The sequence below is a fragment of the Lichenostomus cassidix genome, chromosome 5 (genome assembly GCF_008360975.1).
Source record: "Lichenostomus cassidix isolate B80296 chromosome 5, HeHo_3.0, whole genome shotgun sequence".
Taxonomy (NCBI): domain Eukaryota; kingdom Metazoa; phylum Chordata; class Aves; order Passeriformes; family Meliphagidae; genus Lichenostomus; species Lichenostomus cassidix.
The window spans coordinates 9,181,572-9,206,870 of NC_139486.1; the positions used below are offsets into that span (position 1 = coordinate 9,181,572).

The 25,299-nt window shown below is 49.3% G+C and overlaps 1 protein-coding gene across 3 annotated transcripts in view; it reads right to left on the reverse strand.

Moving 5' to 3' along the window:
- The window catches only part of KIF26A (kinesin family member 26A), a 103,073-nt gene extending 80,316 nt beyond the window's left edge, over positions 1-22,757 (reverse strand). For 2 of the 3 annotated variants that reach the window (XM_085061240.1, XM_085061239.1), the window contains exons 1-2: positions 20,468-20,793; positions 20,060-20,305 (exon numbers count right to left, since the gene is read on the reverse strand). In XM_085061240.1, coding sequence (XP_084917366.1) covers positions 20,060-20,305; positions 20,468-20,521 — 300 coding nt within the window. In that variant the 5' untranslated portion in view covers positions 20,522-20,793. Of the gene's footprint in view, positions 1-20,059; positions 20,306-20,467; positions 20,794-22,607 lie in introns of those variants that run through there. The other variant, XM_085061241.1, reaches the window with a different exon arrangement.
- Between the last annotated feature and the right edge of the window lie 2,542 nt (positions 22,758-25,299).

The window sequence follows — 25,299 nt, forward strand, 5'->3', positions numbered from 1 at the left end:
GGCTGGAGTTCAGATGTTTCACTGTATTCACACATGCTGCTGTGGAGGCTGGATGATGAAAAACTACATGATTTCACATTTTGTTCTCAAAAAAAACAGTCCACAAAATTTCATCCCATTTTTCTACCTGGTATCCATCTACTGAGCAGGATCAAAAAGTTTGTAATCTAGCCTTAACTTCCTCAAGAACTTGATGAAGAAATTCCTACAAGAACCCTGGTTCCTCCTGAACATAAATACTTCTACCAAACTTCTCTCATTCAACAGAAGGAAGAAAAAGAATGGAAGCAGTTCCACATGGGAGTCAGGATAAGGCTGAACTGCACAACACAACCCTCGACCTCAGGTGGGAATTCACTGACCGCTGAGGGCAGGGCAAGCCTTTCATGTGACTCCACGGGTTATGACTGGGCTCCTACTTCTTTTTAATTCTCATTAACATTTGCTGACATCTCCTTTACAACCAGAGGGACAGGTTCTTTATGAGAAGCCATTTCACCTTCCCCAGTTAATGTCTTAATCCACAGACTGAAGCAGGTCAGATTATCTACACTTATCAAACACAACATTATGCTTCATAAGCTATTTTTCTGCTTCAGTAAGGAATAAGCACGTTTTATTTCTTACTATGTTTACCCATTACCTCACCGAGCCACATTATTGTTAGTCCTTCTGAGGCTCCCCTAGAATAGGAACGCATAAAACAGGATTTCCTCCAGCTCTGCATACCTACTTATTACAGAGTCATTAATGACACAGGACTGGATTGAACAAAGACTTAACATCAAATGAGCATTCAAAACAGCTGGGAACAAAAATATATCTGCCTGGAACACTACATCTGTGTTTTGTCTTTTAAAAAATGCCAATGAGGCAAAAATTCACTTTCAAGACCACTTTTACAGGAATGTTTTCATGAGAAAAAAAATACTTTCTAAGTACTTGCATGTGGGACATGTATCCCAGTGGGCTCCAAATTAAGTTTATAACAGTTTGTAGATAGAAATCTGCAAATCAGGTTGTCCTTTTTCTGGAGATCAGATGTAACTTAACTGCTGTCAAAAGGAACTCTGCAGAAAACACTCAAGAGCTGCACAAGAATCCTCCAAAAACCCAAACTGTCTTCCATGTGATAACAAGCAATAGCTGAAATACCCAAGGGTAGGTGACTATCCTCAGAACTCCACTCTGAGATTTTTGAAATAGCTTTAAGCAATATTTTAAGGAAAACATACAGATGTATGTATGTATGTATGTAAGAAAAATACAAGTGATATTGTTCCAGGATTGGTAGAAATTAAGGATATTGCTTGGGTTCAGTGTTTAGCACCCAAAATAACCTTGGCAATCTCATAAAGACCTCCTTATGGGTGGTGTATACAAAAGCAGTGGCAGCCAGCAGGCTGGGAGGCAATGTAGGGATGTATGAGAAGAAACACTACAGCTCTGTGTAATGCTATCAGCTCCCACCTGCCCCAGGACATTTCCTACCTCTACCTACAAACACAGCGATTCTCCAACCACTAAGTAAACAGTCTTTGAAGATAACAAAGCTTATTCTAATCTCTCAGTGATGTCACTCCTGTATTGTACTCAGCTGAGCTACAAAACTCCTGGGTTAACTCACTCTTCTGTAAGATCAGGATTACCTTAACTCTTTGTTGTTGCACAGACTTCAGGAATCCTGTTCAGGTACAGAAAGAAGTTTGTCTTTCACTCAGCAGATCTATGTTTTTTCTCGTCGAATAACCACAGACATTTTTCAGCTCACTTCTTTAGCAGCATGCGGACCATTTCTTACCATTATGCTTAGTGAGACAGTTTTCCCAAAGAAAGCACAAGCACAGCCTCTTGGAAGGACAGAATGCCATGGAGTATTTTCCAGCACTAGCAAACAGGACTGCTGCTCCAGTGGCAAGAAGGAAAAATCAGATTGAGCCTGGACTGGTGTGGTGTAATTCTTGAGGTGGTCCTGTACAGGGACAGGAGTTGGATTTCTGTGTTCCTTCCAAATCAGGTTATTCTATGATTCCAGCATGAGAAATTAAATAAAAACTACATAAGAAAACAAAAAAAAGTAGAGGCTTCCGATGAATCACCTCAGAGGACAATGCCTTTGTGTTCTCACTTGTGTTCACTTCCCAAGGTTAAGCATTTGTTCTGCATTGCAGTTCTTTAACTATCTACTCCACAGTTCTCATTGCACCCAATCCTCCAGGAGCCAAACCCTCCCACAGGAATCAAGCGCTCAGTTGAAGAACTCAGGGTGAGTCAGGAAAGCCAATCCTGCACATAACACATCTTTCATGTCATCAAAAGACTTGGCAGTAAGAAGCCGAAACCCAACTAAATTCTTACAGCACAAACAGAGCTTTTTGCTTTTGAGCAGCATGTGCTTATGAGCAGCCATGACCAGAATAATAAAAGAATGCACAGCACAAATCTGAGAACAGGAGCTCAAGCCTGAATATTCAGGCTCCCTGTCAGTCCCAAAAGCAAATTTCTTTTGGAAAGCCTGAATATTGTCAGCCAGGTTTGTTTGCCTCTTCAATAAGCTATATCATAGTTACAACAAACAGATCCTGGCTCTATTTCCACACACATACACATAAACAGGTAATTATGTTCCCACTGAACAGAAAAATGAAGAGGATGTGCTGGAGAAAAGCAGACAGAGGTAATGATACCAACACAGAGAGATGGATTTGGAATACAGACATTGACCAGTTCTGCAGTCTGGCTTCCTCTGCAATTCATCCTTGTAAATCAACTGAAACTACAAAGAGCCAACAGGCTTCATTTTCCACCTGTTAACACAGGTTATCGATTCCACTGTCAATAAAAGAACCACGATGCAAACTGCTATGAAATGAAAATCCAGTGTTGCATGTAACTGGAGACAGAAGTAGGGAGATGTACGTTCAGGATGACATATTGCTGAAAATACTCTTCCCTAAACCCAGCCATGGCTCCCCAAAGGGTTGTTACCAAAGACATGACCACCTTCCACTGCCAAACAGCCCTCAGGGAGCCAGGGAGGCTGGGTCAGGGTGTTGCTGCTCAACTGAGCAAATGCAGAGCACAAAGTCCACTTTCCACACAAAAATCAGAGCAACCCATTCACAGCCTGTGTTTCACAACATGTCAGAATGAGAAACTCTCTCAATCACATAAATATTCTTCTAATCATTTAGCTCTTTGTGGAAGTCTCAGATTTTAAACTTGAATAACAGTAACTTCACCAGAGGTCAGTGAAGCAGCAGTAAGACTGCACAAGGTGGCAGGTTAAAGCATCTCATACTTACAAGAATACAAATATGAGAAATTCAGAAAAGGCCCCCAGGGATCCCAATGCAAGACATGAAGATGTAATTAAAAACCATAAATCCATCAAACAAAAATTATGTAAACTTAACATATTAACTCATATATTTTTCTTCCTTGAACACATTTGTCTTACTCTACACTCCTTTGGAGGAGCCACAAATAAAAAATTAACAATATCTGAAGAAATATTTCTTAACATGTGGAAAGTGAGTATCAATAATAAATGCTTTTTACTTTATTCTTACAGGTAATTGCTGAAAGAAGCTCTCTCAGCAGACTGATGAGATTCTGCGCATATTACAAATTACTTCAACTGTATCTCCTCTTTACAAAATCCACAGAAGGATCTTACAGTGTTTCCATGCCACACAATCATCCACACAAAATTACCCTTGTGAGAGCTTGTTGGACGAATGTCAAATATATTTGCCTGCCTTTACAAAAAAATCTTCAGAGAAAGACAAACAAATAGTTCACAGTTTAGTTACACAAGTTACACTAACACCTGAGCATTTGACCTGCAGATTCTGGGTTTAACTTTGTATTTCAAGCTACAGGCAAAATAGCTATAGGCCAAATCCTGCCCCATGTTTTGCCCACAGCATAGTTTTCAAGATAGCTTACAAAAGCTCTGCATCACCTGTAAACCGTAATAAGTCCCAGGCCCTTCTTCTGGAAAGTGTACTGGGGACAAACCAGCCCTTCCATCTTCTGCTCACTGACCAGAAAAGCAGCACCAGCATTGTCCAGGAATGACAGTGGCAAAGACATTTGTCCCTCACCTCTGTCCTTCAAAGGCCAAATTTCACAGAGCAAAATTTTTTCTCATCATTAACGAGCGCTTCCTTGGAATCATGTTTCCCAGGGCCAGGCAGCAGTGTGGGAGCATCGTGGGTGACTCAAAAGGAGCAGAGCAATTGGAACAAGGACAGCCAGATTTCCTGATCATACAAGCCACTTGTTTGTCTTCAGGTTTCTGACAATTGTAAAGACCGACACATTCCACAGAGCCCCTGGAGACAGCTCACTGTCTGGGGATGGGAACAGCTCCTGCCCTGTTTTGGGGTGGGAATTGGACATGTGCCACTGGACCAGTACAGTGCCATTGATCTCAACCACTTCAGCAGTCTCATTTCCTCCAAAACACTCAGAAGCACCACTCTGCTGAAGGCCATGTGATGTACACTGGGCACAAACACCATCCCCGAACTCCTCAGGAACCACATAAAATGCAAAAGTGGCAGGCAACCCTTGTAAACAAATTTTTACTTGATAAAGCTACTTGCAAGTTGTAGGAAACTGCTGTAGTCTGAAATCCAGGAGAAAAAAGCAATGCTACAAAGAGTAAATGCATGCTACAACATACAATACAGGGAGAACACAAGGCAATAAAAAGGGAGTACAATACAAATTGAGTACATCTAACATCCCAAATGAGTTCAAACACAAAGCCAAAAGCTGCCCATTTACAGTATAATCAGCACTGATCAATGTATACACACAGCAACACAAACCATGTTGTAACAAATGGTATGTTGCAATAAAACAGGAAACACATTTAAACACAACCTTTTAAATGCTGTGAGAACCAGGCCTAACACTTCTCTTTCACTGGTTGTGCTGAAAGCCAATCAATGCCCAGCCTAGCCAGAAGTATCACATTTCAGTTTTGCACAGAAGGCTTCCCATCCCATTCACCCAGCAGTGTAAAATAACTCAGCAACATCAGGGAAAGATTTGCTAAGAGCTAAACGAAAATTGATCATCTTCCCAGAGCAGTCCAGAGTTCCAGGCAATCCTGCACAGCTATTGATGTTTGGTAACGCCAGCCCAGCCCCAGCCGAAACTCGGAGCAGCTTGCAAACTCCAGGAATGCTGATCAAAGACGAATGTTAAGACTTGACTCAAAGAAGTTGTACTCACCTAAGCCTCTTTTTGTGAGCAAGAGCTGAGACTTCCCTGATTCACTGCACATAAGGGTGATGTATACAGAAGTCAGACTCTTGGTAATAAAACAAACATGCAACAATGGCATTATGCTGCCTAAAATAGGTGGATGTATTTATACTAAACATTCTTTCTCCAGCATGAGAATGAACATCTGCCAGCTACGTCTTAAAGGCTCACACAGCTTCAAAGCAAAGAAGTCAGTCCAAAGAGCTACATGCCAAAGATTTACATTCACTTTAGCTTATCCTACAGAAGAATATATTACTCCTGCTAAGTGACATATTCCCACCATATTCCAAATGACTGGAATAATAATTTGAAGCTTTGTTCTTAAGTTCCTCTATAAAATTTATAAAATTCCATTTAAAAGTAAAACACCTTTAATGAAAAATTGGTAAGTAACACACTTTGGCATAAATTTCAACAGCTGTAGGAGGGACTGAAGGCACTGAAGAGCTCCCAGTTTACAAGGACACACCACATTGCCACAAGGTAGCTTTCCAGTTCCATTACAGGGAGGTATCATGCAGTATGCAGATAGAGCCTTTTTAGATGCCATCAGCACAGCTCTAACCCCTGCTCCCTGAGCTGATCTGGTATCTGCTGCTTATGGAAGCTCCACTTCAACTGGACATACACCACAGACCTTCAGTCTCCTTCCACAGCCTCACCACTCCTCTCCCGGTGAACTAGCAGATTTTCAGGACTACCTGTTACTGTCTTTACAGTTCATCTGATGTCCCCAGCTTTTTTTGCTCTTTCTGCTGCTGGAACCAGCTCCAGAACCCTCTCCCCAACACCTGGCCTGAAAGTTCAGCTGCGAGTCACAGAGTCCACTGTCTTCTGTGTCCCTGTGTTATATATTCTTATTATGCATATTACAGGACCAGTCAGCTCTACTAACAGCAACTGATGATGTTTAATGACATACAAGAGAGTCCCCACCACACAAAAAAAAAGTTTTTACTGGAAATAGACAAAAGACGGAAGCATTTCCTCTTTGCTAAGCAGAGGAGTAATTAAGTGTTTGGATATTAAGCAGTTTGCCCAAATTCACAACCTTGGTGACAGATCTGGGGATTGATTCAGATCTTGCATCCTTGCAGTGGGACACAATTCCTGTTAAAAGAGGCAGCAGGAGGCACAATTCTCCTGGAAGTAAGGCCCAAGTTTTCTTCCATAAGTTACTTATCTGAGAGACTGTACAAAATTAGTAGACACTTGAAAAATAAGTCAGGCAGGTCCTGATCACAAGCACAGCCAGCAATAGCCAAGATTCCTACCTTCCTAATGAAGTCTTCCATTTGGGAAGACATACTGGATATACTGGACACATAAGTATATCTACTGGACCCATAAGTTCAAAATAGTTATTCCAGTGCTGTGGGACTGCAGTCAGAGGACAAGGAGACAAATCCAGAAAAGTTAAAATCCATTTATTTCCAGTAAATAATAAAAAGCAGATACATTACTCTCAACTGGACAGCTGCCTGCCACACTCAGTATGACCAATATCCAAAGAGATTTAGTTCCTGAAGGTAACCCAATTTTGAGAAAGGCAACAGCATTGGTATGGAAAAATATTCCACAAAACATGCAGATGCTTCCAGAGAGATTCCTCCTCATCTAACCAGGATGAAGCAAAATTTCTGCTCACTTTTCATGACAAAATGTTCATCTGCCAGCTGAAAACCCAGGGACTAACTGGCTCTTCTCTAGACCATCATCTTGTCTGGGGCAGGCCTACAGAGTGCAATAATTTTGGGGCACCCAAGCAGCAGGAGACACATGCAGCAACTGTGAACATGGCAGGTAATCCTTGTCTTGGGGAAAAAAAAATAAATAAAATAAAATCATGGTGGTTTCAGTCATCCCCACTCCTATACCCTGTAGTGCCAGGTCCACAGCAGCAGCCACTGTCAGCTGCTGTGAGCCAGAGAAGAAGAGGAGGATGACTGCTGCCTCCAACAACCTCACTGTTAACAAGTCAGAGGTTGGGATCACTGTAGGTGGAAACTCTTGGCAAAAACAATAAAGCAGCTACTACATATTTCAACAGGTTCAAAGTAACCTCAGATGTTAGGAGCAGATGCTCTTTTCCACCCCCTGGGATTTTGAAATGGTTTATGTGTTTCCTCCCTTTCCCCTAATAGGGCAGGGTGCTGAAGGAATTAGCCAGAGAAAGAGCCAGAGCAACACTAATTACTCTCAGCTACCCGGGAGACCACAGTACCTTCAGCTAATTGTGCAATCCCCACTCCCCCACCTCAGATCCCCCAGTGAGAAGGTCTCTTGCCTCCAGCATCCAAACTGCAAGATAATCCCTCTCACCTGTATTTTAAAAGGGCACGCTTGAAAATCCAAAGTGTCTAAAGCAAACTCATTACAATTAGTTTCCGCAGCCTCTCCTATCACACAGGGAACTACTGCACTGACTGAAACAAGGGAACTGCTTGTGTCAACACATCTGACACAGTGCTGTCACTAACCCTGTTATTAGACTGCACACGTACCTGAAATCCACATCTGAGCTCATTGCCTGGAGCACTCCACAGCCAAGTCTCTGCAAGAGTCTCTCTCACAAAATTAAATATTAAATGTGCCTCTTAAAAAAATGCCCTGTAGTTTCGTATTTATTAACTAGGACATTACTTTTCCACTTACGCATTTTTGAAATGTTAAATATAGAACATTTTAAGGTGCATTTAGTGCTTGTAAAGAGCTGTGAAAATTGGATTCCTCTAGAGAGCAATCTGTAAAAGACAGCTCTCCCACTCAATTCCCCTTATCCATATCAACCCAGTTGCAGGAAGACGCCCCATGAAAATAAGAAGAGCCCCTAGGTAACAGAGGACCCAAACCTAGCCAAGACTCAGCAGTCTCACCATCCTGACTCCCAAATTCCAAGTGGTGAGGGCTACCCAGTGGTAAGGGCTGACACATTAATAGGAAAAAAAAGGCACAGGAAGGAAAACTCAGTGAAAGCAGGGATTGCTTCTAAAAGCGAAGACTTCTTCCACATGCACCTCAAATGTTGCAGGAAGCCTCCATATGCTCTGAATCCTTGTTTTTTTGGGGGAGCATGACCCTTCAGGCAAACACAGGACACAGAGCTCTCTCCCAGGCTCCTCCACATGCAGCACAGGCTTCTAGAGCACCCAACAGTGCACAGCAGAGGAAACACATACTGAAAGTCAGGGATCACATGAGCTCTCCTTGCCAGGCCATCAGAGAGGCCAAGGTGGGTAAAACAAAGCATCGCTGACTCTCACGCATTGAGACCACAGTCCTCAATCCCATGCTTGTCCTCTCAGCCTGGTTTTCCAAAGCAGTAAGAACAGCTGCATTGCCCTTCTTCCCATCCTTCTTACTGACAGCTTTTGAACCTGTCAAGTAACATGAAATTGAGATAGAAGGCTTGGTACAAGTTCCTACAACTTCTACAAATGGTCTGTGAGAGAAATCGGGCACTACCCATGGGTTATTAGTTGTTTGGCAGAAGCCAGACGTCCAAGTACTGGCTTACCATCAACTAAACAATGTGTGCAGCTGCAGAGAAGATGCTGCCTCTTATAGAGTCATCTGGGACAAGGAGGGAACACCTGGGATTAATGCAGAAGGATGGGGAGAACAAATGCACCAAACATCCATCCTACTAAACCCTTCTTCCCTAGTTCTGCTGCTCACGGGGTTATTTAGCATACAGGAGAAACCCACAGGACAGAGCATGCCCCTCCCAAAACTCTGTTCTTCTTCTCCCCTTCAGGTGAGGCAGTCAGCAGCACATACAGGTGCACCACCAAGACACCATGACTTTGACCAGAAGGAGTAATGGGAGTTCAATCCAGCAGCATTGCCTGGCATTTGCACAGGTAAGACACATCTATAGAAACAAGTCTAAAGCCATCGCCATCCTCCCTTTTTTCCCAGAGAACTCAAGATTCCTCCAGCTCTGGCTGGTGTAACACTGAGCCCTGACAAGGATACAGCAGGCTAGGACTTGCTTAGCTCCCTGAAATGATTCATGGTTCATTGGCAACAAAGGCATAACCTGTCCTGGTCACTGAGGCTCACTGCAGACCAGGGCTGGCAGTGTGATCCTTTGTACCCAGCTGCAGCTTACCTGGGCAACTGGGAACACAGGACTTTTTAGGTATTGGGGAATAAAAAATTGTCAACACCACCAGCAATAGACACCCTCTCTTCTTTGTCCTTCAGACCCTTGGAAGCCATTCAGTGGTGTGCATCATGTAACACACAGTGCACATAATGCAACAGGGGTAAAAAGAAAAAAACAAAACAGAACGGGAAGAAAAGAAGCTCTTAAAAACTATAACAGCAAGAATTTTCTGAACTCAAGCTACAATACAATATGAATGTTTCTGACGCCTGCCTGCACTGGCAGTAGGTACAATATGAACTGCTCAGACTGGGGGAGTCTGGGGCTGAGGGCAGATGGGGACAAGGGAAATGGGGTGTTTGAACCCCTGGGATGGGAGAAACACAATCATCAAAGCTAATCACTTCCAAAGTGAACTTCTTCTGGTCTTGGCCTTCTTTCTGTACCAATAAAAAAATTCTTTTAATAGAGTATACCTGAGCACAATCATTAATTTTCTATAACCAAAATATTTACACCAGTATAGATCCCTTCTGTCAATGTATCCATGTGTGCATTCCTCACACCGAGTGCTTTTTTCCTCTGCTCATAAGGGATTAGCTAAAACCATTTTACAGTAGCTGTGTATCCCTAAGGCTATTGCCTGTGCCAGAGGCAGCACAGAGTTTACTTCTAGAAAAGCAGCTCCAGGAGCACATCTCTCATGCTGAACAGTCCCTGCCTCTCCACTTCCTTTTGAGTGTCCCGGGTTAATGATAAGACTCTCTCTCCTCCGAGAGCGAAGGGCCCCGACACCCCCTCCCCCACCCACAACAGAACCTCTCAGATGAAAGTGAAGAAAAAACTATTTATTTAACAAAACCATGCAGAGTGCCCTACAAGGCACAGGGGAAGGGGAAAAACAAGGTGAAAGGCAGTTATTCAACCTGATTAAAAAGTCCTTTTCTCAGACGCAGTCCCTCTCCTCCTCGCCCCCCACCCGGGGCCGGGTGGAGCTCCCTGGAGAGCTCTGCTGTCCTCTGGCCCTCCTGGGTCTCCGGGTGGCAAAGCAGATCGAAGAGAAGGAGTCCGAACGAGGAAAAAAGAAGAAGAATGGAAAAAACGGGAACAGAGCTCACTCCGACCCCCGTCCAGCACGCAGTCTCTGCCGAGCGACGAATCCTCCCCCGGAGCGAGGCTTGGGGAAAAATGTTTTCAAAAAAACCCGCGTTTCTCTCTGCGGCTGGGTGCAGTTAAAGAGACAGGACCACACATTTTTTTTTTTTTTTCTTGGGCATATAAGCCAACGATAGGGGATAAAGGATTATCATATCATCAATCCAAGACATTCCACCCCTTATTCCATAGCGTTGGCTTAAGGCCCACCTTAACATCTTCCAACTTTAAACACACACATATATATATACACATATATACATATATACATATATACACATAACTATGTACAAATAATGTCACGAACGGTGAACGGTGGTATGTTGCCATCCCAACCTTACATGTGGCCTTCACCCACAATTAAATTTCCCTGAGGGACACATTGTGTTTTTCCATCTTCCTGCATTATCCACCAAGTACACCCTGGTCCCTGAGCAAAGACAACCCCACGGATGGGTTTGTCTTTATGTGAGGCAGAATCAATCCAGACAGTTTTCCCTAACAAGCCTCTGGCATGTACTGCTGGGACCTTATCTCCATCCACTGTATGTAGAAGCTCAGATTGGGCAGGACCTGCTCGGTTGATGGAGCCTCGGGTATTGACTAACCAGGTGGCCTCTGCTAAATTTCGCTCCCAATTCTTATAAGTTCCCCCACCCAATGCCTTTAGGGTGGTTTTTAACAATCCATTATACCGTTCCACTTTGCCAGCGGCTGGTGCATGATAGGGAATGTGGTACACCCACTCAATGCCATGGTCTCTAGCCCAGTTGTTTATGAGGCTATTTTTAAAATGAGTTCCGTTATCTGACTCAATTCTCTCAGGGGTACCATGCCTCCACAGGACTTGGTTCTCAAGGCCCAGGATGGTGTTACGAGCAGTGGCATGAGGCACAGGGTAGGTTTCCAGCCACCCAGTGGTGGCTTCCACCATTGTGAGCACATAGCGCTTGCCATGGCGGGTTTGAGGCAGTGTGATGTAATCAATCTGCCAGGCCTCTCCATACTTATATTTTGACCACCTTCCACCATACCACAGGGGTTTCACCCGCTTGGCTTGCTTGATGGCAGCACATGTTTCACAGTCATGGATAACTTGAGAGATGCAGTCCATGGTTAGATCCACCCCTCGGTCTCGTGCCCACTTATAGGTGGCATCTCTGCCCTGATGGCCTGAGGCATCATGGGCCCTTCGAGCTAGGAATAAATCTCCTTTATGCTGCCAATCCAAGTCTACCTGGGACACCTTTATCTTTGCAGCCTGATCTACCTGTTCGTTGTTTCGGTGTTCCTCCTTAGCTCGACTCTTGGGGACATGGGCGTCTACATGGCGGACCTTCACAGGTAGTCTCTCTGCCCGACTAGCGATGTCTTTCCACTCTTCAGCTGCCCAAATTGGTTTTCCCCTACGCTGCCAACCAGCCTTCTTCCACTTTTCCAGCCAACCCCACAGAGCATTGGCTACCATCCATGAATCAGTATAAAGGTAGAGCTTTGGCCATTTCTCTCTTTCAGCAATGTCCAGGGCTAACTGAACGGCTTTGAGCTCAGCGAATTGGCTCGATCCCCCCTCTTCTTCCCTAGCTTCTGCAACCCGTCGTGTGGGGCTCCACACAGCTGCTTTCCATTTTCTTTTTGTCCCTACAAGACGACAGGAACCATCAGTGAAAAGAGCGTAGCGTGTTTCATCTGCTGGCAGTTGGTTGTATGGTGGGGCTTCCTCTGCACGGGTCACCTGTTCCAGCTCCTCTTCCTCAGTCAGACTAAAATTTTCACCTTCAGGCCAATTTGTAATTATTTCCAAAATCCCAGGGCGATTCAGATTTCCCATACGGGCACGCTGTGTGATAAGGGCAATCCATTTGCTCCATGTGCCATTGGTGGCATGATGAGTAGAGGGACCCTCTGCTTTAAACATCCACCCCAGCACCGGTAGTCGAGGTGCCAGGAGGAGTTGTGCTTCTGTGCCAATTACCTCTGAGGCAGCTTGGACTCCTTCATATGCTGCTAGGATTTCTTTCTCTGTTGGGGTGTAGTTGGCTTCAGACCCTCTGTAACTTCGGCTCCAAAATCCCAGTGGTCGACCTCGGGTCTCACCAGGCACCTTCTGCCCAAGGCTCCAGGACAGGCCATGGCTCCCAGCTGCAGAGTAAAGCACATTCTTTACTTCTGGCCCTGTCCTGACTGGGCCAAGGGCTACTGCATGAGCAATCTCCTGCTTGATCTGGGTGAAGGCTTGCTGCTGTTCAGGGCCCCAATGGAAATCGTTCTTCTTGCGGGTTATGAGGTAGAGAGGACTCACGATCTGGCTGTACTCAGGGATATGCATTCTCCAAAAGCCTATGGCACCTAGGAAAGCTTGCGTCTCCTTCTTGTTGGTTGGGGGGGACATTGTGATGATTTTATTGATAACCTCAGTAGGAATCTGACGCCGTCCATCTTGCCACTTCACTCCTAGGAACTGGATCTCTTTGGCAGGCCCTTTGACTTTGCTCTTTTTTATAGCGAAAACGGCTTCCAGGAGAATCTGGATTACTTCCTTTCCTTTCTCAAATACTTCTTCTGCTGTGTCCCCCCACACAATGATGTCATCAATGTATTGCAAATGTTCTGGAGCCCCACCCTATTCTAGTGCAGCCTGGATCAGTCCATGGCAGATGGTGGGACTGTGTTTCCACCCCTGGGGCAATCGGTTCCAGGTGTACTGCACGCCCCTCAAGGTGAAAGCAAACTGAGGTCTGCACTCTGCTGCCAGAGGAATGGAGAAAAATGCATTTGCAATGTCAATAGTAGCATACCACTTTGCTGCCTTGGACTCTAGCTCATACTGGAGCTCCAGCATGTCTGGCACAGCAGCACTCAGAGGTGGAGTCACCTCATTCAAGGCACGATAGTCCACAGTCAATCTCCATTCTCCTTCAGATTTTCGCACAGGCCAGATGGGGCTGTTAAAGGATGAATGGGTCCTGCTGACCTCCCCTTGGCTCTCCAGCTCACGGATTAGTTTGTGAATGGGAATCACGGCATCACGAGTTGTCCGGTACTGTCGGCGGTGCACAATCGAGGTTGCAATTGGTACTTGTTGCTCTTCCCCTTTCAGGAGTCCTACTGCAGATGGGTTCTCTGACAGTCCAGGCAAGGTGTTCAATTGTTTTATGCCCTCTGTCTCCACCGCAGCTATCCCAAATGCCCACTTGAGTCCCTTTGGGTCTTTGAAATATCCATTTCGGAGGAAGTCTATACCCAAAATACATGGAGCCTCTGGGCCAGTCACAATGGAATGTTCTTTCCACTCTCTTCCAGTCAGGCTCACCTCCGCTTTCACGAGGGTCAAGTCTTGTGATCCTCCTGTAACGCCGGAAATAGAAATAGGTTCTGTCCCCACATGTCTCGATGGGATTATCGTGCATTGTGCACCAGTGTCAACTAAAGCCTCGTATTCTTGTGGCTCTGATGTGCCAGGCCACCGAATCCACACTGTCCAAAAAATTCGGTTTTCCCTGGCCTCTACCTGGCTAGAGGCAGGGCCCCTCTAACCATGGTGGGTATTTGTGTTAGAGGTTCCTTCAACGGAATCAGACATATTGAGTAGAGCTACTTCCCCTCTGGTGGAGTTCCTTCTCTGAGTCTTGCCCTCCTTCAATTCACGCACTCGTCGTGCCAGGACAGCAGTGGGTTGTCCATCCCACCTGTTCATGTTTTCTCCACTGTCACACAGGAAATACCACAACTCATGTCGAGGGTTATATCCAGTTCTCATAGCTGAGGAGCGTCTGCGTGGGGTAGCAGAACCTCTGGTCTGTACTGCTGAGATTTGGAGAAGGCTGTCTTTAATCTCTTTACTGAGTTTCTCATGATTCTTCTCTATCTTATTTTCTAGTTTCTGCAGATTTGTTTCCCCAGCTGAGATTCTTGCATTCATTGGGCTATGCACGACATCTGCATACGCTCGGAGTTTCCTTGTCATATCACGCACAGTCTCATGCCCGTCATCTTGCTTCATAATGGCTAAAGCAGAAGCATACCCTGATGGCCCAAGCTTTAGGAATTTCCGCCACATCACAGGTGTACATTCTATCCTATCTGGGTCTATAATCGGATCTGGGTTTGCTATGTCCTCTGGGAAGACAATTTCTACCACTGCCATTTCTCTCAAGCGTTGAATCCCTTGTTCTATGGTTCTCCACTGGGTTTGTTGCGAATAGAGATCGTCGGGATGTAGGTATCTTTCCCTCGCAGCTCTGATAGCTCGTCTCCAGAGGCTGCTGCAGTCAGGCCCATCTCGTATAGTTTGGTTGATATCTGGGTCACGTGACACAGTCCCTAAATGCCTTGCCTCAGTAGCATCTAGAAGTGTAACATCGCCTGCAGCATCCCAAAGACGGACTAACCAACTAATCACAGATTCATCATCTCGTTGGACATAATCTTTTCTTAGGCTGTGAAGGTCTCTCACATTCATGGATTCAACAATGACCTCTGACTCAGTTGCTGGCCTTGAGGGTCCCTCCCCACTGTCATCTGGGCGATCAGTCTTAAATTGGGCTTTCCTGCTCCTTGTAATAGGAGCAACTGCCATTAGCTTAGGCTCCCTTACTTCCTGTTCTATAATATCTGACAGTGTACGATAAGCATATGCCAGGGCCCAACATATTGCACTGCAGTTGTCTCTGCACTTCTCTTTCAGATACTTCCCCACCTCAGCTGGTCTCGGGATTTGTCCAGGGGGAAATTCCCAGTCTATTGGATCAGAGAATTTCTTTAAAGTTTTACCTATGTCCTCCCATACTCCACACCATTCAAATTTCCTCACATCTGGATTAGGTGCCTGCTCCTGCTCAGCCCCTCTGGACTTCTCAGCCCTCATTCTGGTAACACTGAACATCATATACACGGAAACTCCTAGGTAAAGCACCTGTACTACCAAGTTAATGGTCTCTTTAACATCCAGAGGAAACTGAATATTCTCAAAAGCTGATATACCAGATTTAAAGGGAAAGAGATGGGTGAGGAGCCAGGAAGCTTCACCCTCTACTTCTCTAACAGGTTGGGTAATATTACTAACAAAACTCCAAAACAGGTTACTAAAACTAGAGGAGGAAACTAACAGAGCATGTACATCTTTAACTGTTTCCCATACCTTCTTACAGATCGTCAGTATCACACACATTACTATAACAAGCCGGAGTCGTGTCCCTGATTGGTGGAAATTATACATTAGGGACAGGATTGCCCCTACCTGTTGGTAGGGAAACAAACCTATGTGCCAAACAGACAGTATTACATCAAACAACCTCCCATCAAACAGCATAGTGACTACTGATGGCTGTAATTCAATACCAAGCGATTAAAACCAGAATGCAATTATTAGGGTTTTTTCTTCACTTTCTCTAACCCCACAAAAGGTGTAGAACAAGTAATCAAGGCCCCGTAAGTTGGGCGCCAAATATGTCCCGGGTTAATGATAAGACTCTCTCTCCTCCGAGAGCGAAGGGCCCCGACACCCCCTCCCCCACCCACAACAGAACCTCTCAGATGAAAGTGAAGAAAAAACTATTTATTTAACAAAACCATGCAGAGTGCCCTACAAGGCACAGGGGAAGGGGAAAAACAAGGTGAAAGGCAGTTATTCAACCTGATTAAAAAGTCCTTTTCTCAGACGCAGTCCCTCTCCTCCTCGCCCCCACCCGGGGCCGGGTGGAGCTCCCTGGAGAGCTCTGCTGTCCTCTGGCCCTCCTGGGTCTCCGGGTGGCAAAGCAGATCGAAGAGAAGGGGTCCAAACGAGGAAAAAAGAAGAAGAATGGAAAAAACGGGAACAGAGCTCACTCCGACCCCCGTCCAGTGCGCAGTCTCTGCCGGGCGACGAATCCTCCCCCGGAGCGAGGCTTGGGGAAAATGTTTTCAAAAAAACCCGCGTTTCTCTCTGCGGCTGGGTGCAGTTAAAGAGACAGGACCACACATTTTTTTTTTTTTTTCTTGGGCATATAAGCCAACGATAGGGGATAAAGGATTATCATATCATCAATCCAAGACATGGAGAAACACACCTCGCTCTGACATACACCTCTTTAGAAACGGCAGCATGTTTGGGTTTTACCTAACAGGGGCATCACACAAATTGATTAATTAGCATTTGTGAAGCAATATGAAGCATTTAGGTGCTAAGTACTATTATTACTAATTTAATCTACATCCCATTCAGTCCTCAGACTCTCCCCGAAACTGCCAACAATAATGCCAATTAGTGGTAATTGTGGTGGTTTGTGACAAGGCTATTTGCCAACTGGGAGTGAGACACAGACCACCAACTCATTTCCCATGGATTGTCCCACAGCTGCCAACAGCAACAACTTCCAGGCACAGCAACCTGCTCTCCACTCCAGCCAGAATTATGGCAGTAGGAGATCCTGTATCCCATTACCAACTCTCCAGGGACACAGCCCGCAAAACTTTCAATTAGGGATAAACCAAGACACGTTGTTTTTCCCTCCTGCATTAGTTCAGCACATGACCCAAAAACCGATGCCAACATTGCAATACCAAAATGTTAATCTGGGATAATTCAGATTAAACTTTGCTCAGTTCCATCTACACTTAATGAAAATCACATTTTGATTCACACACAGGCCTCACTGTGGTGGAAAACTGTAAAGGCAGCAGTAGTAAAATGAAGGGAATTGAGAGTGTAGGATGCAGTAAATCTTGTGCTTGGGAGACTGTTTAAAGAGTTTTAACACAAGTGAAGAGGTGTATCTTTTTATCAGCTGTCCACAGAGATTTGGAGGACTTTGAAGAGACACAAACAACTAACAGTATTCTGTAATCAATGCACATCATCTGAACACCGAAACTTTAAATTATTTATATATTTTAAATACATCTAATTGGAAGGATAGCAACACAAACTGAATGAATCATAGCCCTCTCGAGCAATTAGATTTGTTATCCCTGCAGACTGCAAACAGAACGTTGGCTTTTTATTCTAATGTGAATTCAATCCCTTGTCAGCTGCCCCACGCATGAGAATATACCTCCACTCTTTCATCAGGGAAGATATCAACAGCAGGAAACTAGCCCTTCTTTCATCTCCGAGCCACCCACCCACCTTTCCAAAGGGTTTTCAACCAGGTGTGGAAATCTTTCTGAATCTGTGCTGAAAGATCTCTTAATTATTATGGCAAAGGAGGTAAATCCTTTGAGAGCAGCACGCTCCAAGCAGTAGCCTTCTGGTGTTTACTCATCCACCAGTTGCTTAGTTTGACAGTGCGTTAGAAGAGCCTGCAAGAAACTTTGGACTTGCATTGTATAGGCATGAAACTTTCAGAGAGGAGCTGCTTTTTCAGATGTCTTGTTATATAATTAAACAAGAAAGGGAGCGGGGGGGAAATCGAGCAAGCTGCCTTTTTGGCACAAACATTACACAGTGCTCACCCTGCCAGCATATTGCATCAGATTCCCACTGCAAGGCCAATTCGCAGCAGCTGAGTAGCCAAACCCCTGACTGTTATCTCCCGCTAACCTACTTCACGCTCACAAGGCAGTAAGTACAACTCTTTATTGCATCTTCCTTCCTGAGGAGCTGCTCACCACACCAGGATTAGTGGGAGTCTGAGCTTCCAATGAGGTCTCACAAGTGTCAGAGAATGCAGTTTTTAAAAAATTTCAACCATCGAGCCCTACTGCGTGCATCACACCAAATAAACTGCAGGTATCTGTTATTCCGTGCTCGGGTCTGACAAGGTTGTGACACTATGATGACTCCTATTTTATGACCTTCCTAGGCATGCTTTGAAACCCTGCAGAAAAGGGGGATTAATTTACCCATCATCGAGTGCTTATCAAGGCAGTCCCCCGAGACTTGCAGGAAGGAGACCACACAAACAGGCCTTTGCTCACAGGTCTCCTCACCTGAACACCTGGCTGAGGCCCCTGACCCCCCTGCAATGGCAATTTCTTTTTCCCATGGCAGAGATCCACTCCCAGATTGGACACAGTTCTTTATGGCAGAGGCCCACCCCAACAACAGAACAAGGGTTTCAGTGCTCCACATTGAAGCAGCCTATCTCAGGCACTTCACAAGGGAAATTAAACTTCTTTCCACCATTTGCAGCAATCCAGCAAACAAAAGGTCCAGCAGTCCTGAGTCCAGTGAGATAAGATACGTGACCTTTTACACCACAAAAGTAAGAGCCCACTCCAAACCCAAGAAGTCAATAGAGAGCCTCCTGTCAATTTCAAAGGACTTTGGATCTGGCCTGAAAATGCAAACCTCACTGTGCATTCGGACACTGCTCCACAATGCACTTCCAAACAACACTATATTTAGATTCAATGGGAATTCTGTAGATCATACAGGAACTCTTTGAATGAAAACGAAGGTCAGTAGGGTTTGGCTTCCTCTTCAGACCCTCCCCCCCATTCTTGCAAACATCCAGATAAGCATTGTTTAGAAAAAAATACGTTACTTCCAAACGTTATCAAAACCCCAACACACGTTTTGTGTGTCCTGAAACAGACTCTCAGGGTCTTCTGTTGCATTCTGCCCTGTCAGCTAATTCTGGGGGTCTTTTCAGATGTCTACACTAGACTCTGTATCAAGACTGTTTTTTCACCTTTCAAAAGCTTTGTTTTACCTGCTCTGACAAAGGAAAAGGGACAAGGATAATAAAGGCCTCTGATAAAAAACAAGCATGGAAAGCAAAAACTGTGCAGACAATTACCATACATGCAAATAAACCTGCACCTGTGTTAGAGGGAACCTCTTGGCATCCTCATGTACTTTCTCCATTCCCTACCAGATAGGAAGTGCCACGGTGCAGCACAAACTGGAAGAAAATGATACAGCCAGTGCTTGCCCGAGGGACATTAAGGAGTGAGCCCATCAGCCAGGCAGGCACATTCAATAACCCAGAGGGCAAAAGCACAGCCCACTCAAAAATCATCCCACTCGAAGTTTCCTCCAGCGCCAACAAACACAAGGGTTTGATTCTCAGCTGCACTTTATGGGCTTCTCGGAAGGAGGAGCTGAACGTCTGCCACCGGCAGCTTCTCTTGGGAGGGATGAAGGCAAATCCCAGTCGCAACACCGCGCCGGCATCCCCGGGGCGGTGTCAGCAGGGCTGGGCGGCCCCAGAATCTGCGGAGAGACATCGGGAGCTCCCCCGGCACCCGGGCAGCCCCGAGGGCGCGTCCCGGACGGCTCCCGCACAGCCGCTCCTCGGTTCTTTCGCTCCTCTTCCCAAAGTGCCTGTTTTATTTTTAACTGCTTCTGGCGGCCGGTGGCTGTTACAGCGGGTGAGCGTCCAGCCGCACAGTTTCACTTTTTGATAAAAGTCCGGGACGGGAAATCCTTGAACTTTTGCAGAACCCTCCTGGGTCGAAAATCTCCGGCTTTGCCGTCACGCTCCCCTCCCAAACCCGCGGGGATGTACCTGTGACCCCATGCGGACCGGGGCCAGGCTCCCGCACCCCCCGCGACCCCCCGGCGGCGCTGGGCGCTGCACTTACCGGCGGGGCGTTGGGCGGGCAGCCACCGGCAGCCAGCCGGGCCGCCTGCCTCCTCAGCTCGGCCAGCTGCGCCTGGCAGCTCCGGCACCAGCCCCCGGCCGCCGCCCGCTCCAGCGGCCGCAGCTCAGTTCCCGCGGCGGCTCCCGCTCCCTCGGGCGGCGGGCGGCTGGCGCAGCGCTCCTCCTCGGCGGCGGCCGGCGGCCTCTTCCGCGGGGAGAGCTCCCGCGCCGCGCTCCCCTCCGCCACCTGCGGAGACAGCACAGCTCAGCAACGCGGGACGCGGAGGCAACGCTGCTCCCACCCTCCTCGCGAGGGAAAAAAAAATTTAAAAAAAAAAGTGAGAAAAATAATAAAAAAAGGAAAAAGAAGAAAGAATCAACCGCAGGGAGGAGTGTTGTAGCAACTTACCCCCGGCGCCCGGGGATCAGATCCCAGAGCCTTCCTGCCGGCGGCCGCGATCATGATAGCGGGGGATGCTCCCCTGCCCGCGCCCCGCTCCGCTAGTGCGGCCGGCGCGCTGCCCGGCGGCGCGGCCAGCCCGGGGCGCCCATGGCGGGACGGGGTCAGGGTGCCAGCAGTGATCGCGCCGCGTCCCGCCGCCCGGGCTGCCGCTCTAGGTGATGTTGCCTCCCATGTTTAGACGGGAGTGAAGTTTGGGATGGGAGCAGGAGGAGGAGTGAGCTCCCCACAGCGGCACGGGGAAGGACCCAGAGCACCGGAGCACGTCGGCAAAAAAAAGCTGGAAAAGTGCTCCGAGGGCAGGGGAGGAGGGGCTGGGCGGGGGCGGGTGGGGTAAGCGGGGCGGGGGAGCCTCGGCCGGGGCGGGCTGGGCTTTGGGTTTGGGATATCGGCGGGGGGAGAGAGATGCCATTTCACAGTGACCCTACGGGATAGTCCCAAAACCGATGTGACTGAAGTCATTGCCTCCTTCACACTCTAACACCCAAGCTCCCCGGGAGTCGGGGAAAAGGGCCAGGCGCGGGGTGCGCGTCCCGCCGCAGGGCGCGGGGCAGGACAGGGGCCCTGAGGGTGCGGAGCAGCTGCCGGCGGGGCCAAGGGTCCGGCCGGGCTCCGCTCCCCTCGCTCGGCCCCGCGGCTGCCCTCTCCTGCGCGGGCAGGGATGCGGTGCCCTCTCGGCGGGCAGACGCGCAGTGCCTCGGGGCGCACTCCCCGCGGGGCCGACCGCCCCGCCGCTCGGCGGCCGCGGCGGGATGCTCCTACACGCGGAAATTGACCTGACAGATGGAGAAATTAACGTTCGCAGCTAATTGTCTACTTGGCTGCCGCTGCGGCTCGTATATTTAGCACTTTCTCCTTTTTTTAGCTCTTTCCCCCAGAGAGAGGGGTGCGCGCCGCTGTCTGCCGCGCTGCCCCGCGGCGCCTGTCCCTCACGCGGCGGCAAGGCCGGACGTGCCCAGGCCCGCAGGCTCCGCGCGCCGCCGCCGTCCCTGTGACCAGAGCGCCCCCTGCCGGCGCCGCCGCGCCCGCGCTCCCGCCCGGCACCGAGCAGCCCGAGCCCCGCGGGGCCGCGCCGGGAGACGGCGGCCGCTGCCCCGGAGATGCCAGCGCCGCTCCTGGGTCCCCTCCCCGCCACCGCGAGAGGGGGTGCTGGTGGCACTGAACCGTGCGGTAGGGTCTGCGGGGAAGCGGGCAGCGCCGAGCGCAGAGAGTGGGGAAAGGCGTACGCATGAGGGAAAAAATAATCCCGCCCACGAGGCACCTTTCCCCGCCGCTTAAACTTTTCTGACTCTCCCGAGCACGTGTGTGGAGCGCCCCACTACCACCCCCTCCAAAGGTGCGTGCCCTGGGGCAGGGCTGGGGCCGTGGGCGACAGGCACAGCCCTGATGCGAGCCCCGCACGGCGAGCAGAGCCCCCCCACACTGTGATCGCTGCCCCCGCCCGCCGACAGCCCGAAAAAGTTTGGGTGCGGAGAGTGAAGGCACAGGGGGGGCACAGGCTGGTGCCCGGGGATGCCGTGAGCCCCCTTGGGCGGGCGGGGAAGCGGGACTGGCACACACACGCACCCGGGCGCTGCGCCCCGGATCCCTTCTCACGCCTGCTCGGGGCAAGGCTGCTCTCTGGGAAGTTGCTCCGAAATTTCCTGCGCCCGAACGACGTCTGCAAAACCCTCCCGCGGCTCCGAGGCTCGGGTTGGACGGGGCGGGGGTAAAGGGGTGGGCTCCCCGGCGGGCGCTGGGCTGAGCAGCCTCCTTTCCTTCCTAAGTACAAAACCCTCCTGGACATAGCGGGATGCTGTGCCACCACTCCCCATCTGAAACAGGGGTCACATAAGGTGCCGCTGTGCCCGCAGCTAAGCCCCAGGAGGGGTCGGGCAGCGCGGTCCCCCCGCGCCCCTCCGCGCCGCTCCGCGGAGCCGCCAGGACTGTTCGTGGTGCTGAAACCTGCCCGGCACCGCCGCCCGCAACTTCGCACCGCCAAGTTTGCCACCCCCTTCCCCTGAGCCGGCCCAGCACAGGGCAGGCAGCCGGACCACCCCGAGCCCCTCCCCAGCCCCAGCTCCCCCGGACCGCGGCAGGATCCCCTTACCTTGGTTTTCCTCCGCAGGAGGTGGCTGGTGAAGCCGAAGATGATCTCCGAGTCCAAGCACAAGGCTCCTATCTCCAGGAGGCTGGGATTTTTCCTCGTGGCATTGGAGGCATCGGGCGATTTTTGAAAAGCCATAGTTTGGGGTTGGAAATATCCGGCTCCCTGAGCGGAGGCGATGTATTTGTATACACACACACGCACACAGAGGGGAAAAAAAAAAAAAAAAAAAAAAAAAGGATAAAATAGCAAACACCTCCCACCCCTTAAAAAAAGACGGGGGGGATAAAAAGAAAAAAAAAAAAAAGCCAGACGCGGGTGAGTTACTCCGTCATCTGCCAGGATGCGCCGCCGGGGTGAGGTAGCCAGCAGCCGGGCAGACCCGCCAGCCTCCCTGCCTCTCTCTGCTGCTCTCCGCCGCTCTCCCTCCCGTTTTATCCCCCCTCAGCGCACCTTGCCTGACGAGCGAGCGCGGGCGCGGAGCCCTCAGCGCCCCACCGGCGCCGGGGCCGCGGCCGGGGCCGCCGCTGCGCTGGGTGCGCGGGGCCGGCAGCGCCCTGCTCCCCCGCCGCCGGCCATCAGCTCGCCGAGCGAGGGGGCTCCCACCGCCCGCTGGCCAGGAGCCCGCACTGCGAGCCTCCTGCCTCCCCCCATCCACTGCTGGGTGGGTTTAGTGGCTGGGTTGGTGGGTTGTTTTTTCCCTCCTCCTTCTCCTCCTCCTCCGGGGTGAGCGCAAGGAGGGAAAAGCTGCCAGTGAAGTCAGTTTAGGAGGGAAGAAAGACATGCACAAAAAAAAAAAGAAAAAAAATACTGGAAGGTTGAAAAAAAAAAGGAAAGCCTGAGGGAGCAGAGGTAAAGCACTTTCCGGAAGGGACGTGGATTTTCAGTCCTCCAAAAAGCTTCCCCCTCTTTTCTCCCCGCTGCTTTATTGTATTTGCAGTGGGTGCGGACGGCAGGAGGGAGCGAGCTCCTCCTCATCGAGGGGCCGAGACACAGGTGCCCGGTGGCTGCTCCTGGATCGGGCAGCCCTCCCTGCAGGCTGCCTCTCCGGCTGCGTGTCCCACCCCGGGGCCGGGCAGAGCTCGGGGGTCCCCGCTGAGGCGCGGCCCGTCCCGTCGGGGCGGGCGGGATGGATGGAAGCGGGGAGGGGGTTACGGGCAAAGCACTAATCCCTGCCCGCGTACTTTCCCACTAAATAAATAATCCCCCCCGACAAAAGCATTATCCAGCTTCATACGGCCTGCCGCGAAAGGGAGTTCAATAATCTGTTTATCCCGGCTCCGCGCCCGCCGCTCCGCCCGGACACCGGGAGCTGCTGGGCGGGGGGCAGCCGGGCCCGCTGCTCCCACCCACAGCTGCGTCCGGGGCAGGGCTGAGGTTCTGCCCCGCACTCTGGCCCCAGCCGGAGCCTGGCATGTCGCAGGGGGAGCTATGGGATGGCGGGTGCTGCAGGGGAGCGGGGAGGGAAGGAGGAAAGGAGGGGTAGAGATGAGGAAGGGGAAGGAGAATTGAGGGAGGGGAGGAGGGGGAGGGGGGAAAGTAAATAGAGGACGACAAGAGAGGTCTTAAGTCTCCATGGCCACGAAAGGACACCATAGTTTATTCTGAATTTACACAGTTGTCTGTTGTGAGCTTCCCAGATAATGATGATTCTGTGTGTTAGATGAAGGGAGTGGGTTAATGGGTGTCTCTGGAGGATGGAGATGTAACAGGCAGGCACAGAAGCAGTGCTGGGAGGGAGGAGAGGAGGATAGTAGTGGTGAGATGCTTACAGCAAAGGTGCAAGGATTTGTTTGGCTCCTCATTTTGTCCCTTCCTGATGTCCACATATCAGACCAGAGATGTGCCCAGTGTGTTAGCTGGTCCCTGGACCCATCTGGGAATGGTGTCTGCAGGGACTTAGTCCCTGGGCCACCTTGAGATTCACCCTCTCACTCCCCACCAACCCTGTCCCAGCCTCCTGTCTTGCTATGCACCACTATGCATTCAAAATGTTCCACCACCCTCCCCTGCACAAGTGGGATGTTCCCTTGCCACAGAAGATCCTTGTGCTTAGAAGATGTCACATTACCAAGGGAGTAGGAAGAACTGAGTAAAGAGGAGGGCAGAAGGAAAACTACTCAAGCCAGATGGTGGTATGGACATCAACAGTCCAGGTAAAAAGTGTCCCCACCTAGGCTGTCAGCTCAAGTGTTCAGCATGAGGTAGAACAGTGCTCATTACCAGAACCAGAAGCATGAAGTGTCATTTCCCATGCATTGGAGTTTTTCCCACTCATTGGAGTCTTTCCCACCTTGGCTTGGAAACATTCAAGAGCAGAGAAAAACTCATCCAGGCCAGGAAGGCTTGTTGCCTGCTCTGCAGAAGGCCTGAGGCATCTGTCTCCATCCTCCACATTTTCAGACCAACCAAATGTAAGCACTCACACCATGCTGCTCTGGCCTCAAGGAAAGCCCACGCCTTCCCTGTTCTCATGTCACCTCCAGTCCACCACCCACCACATCTCCCTTCCCCACCAGTTTGTCCCTCTTCCCTGACTCTTGGCAAAGTGCCTAGGAAGGCCTGGGTCTAAAATATGCCCTGAATGTCAGGCACTGAGGGTTCCTGTGCAACCCCAACCTCACCCCTAATCCTGGAGAGTCTTCCTTTAATCACCCCTATTAAAGCAAATATCTCCCCACCCCACTGCCCTCAG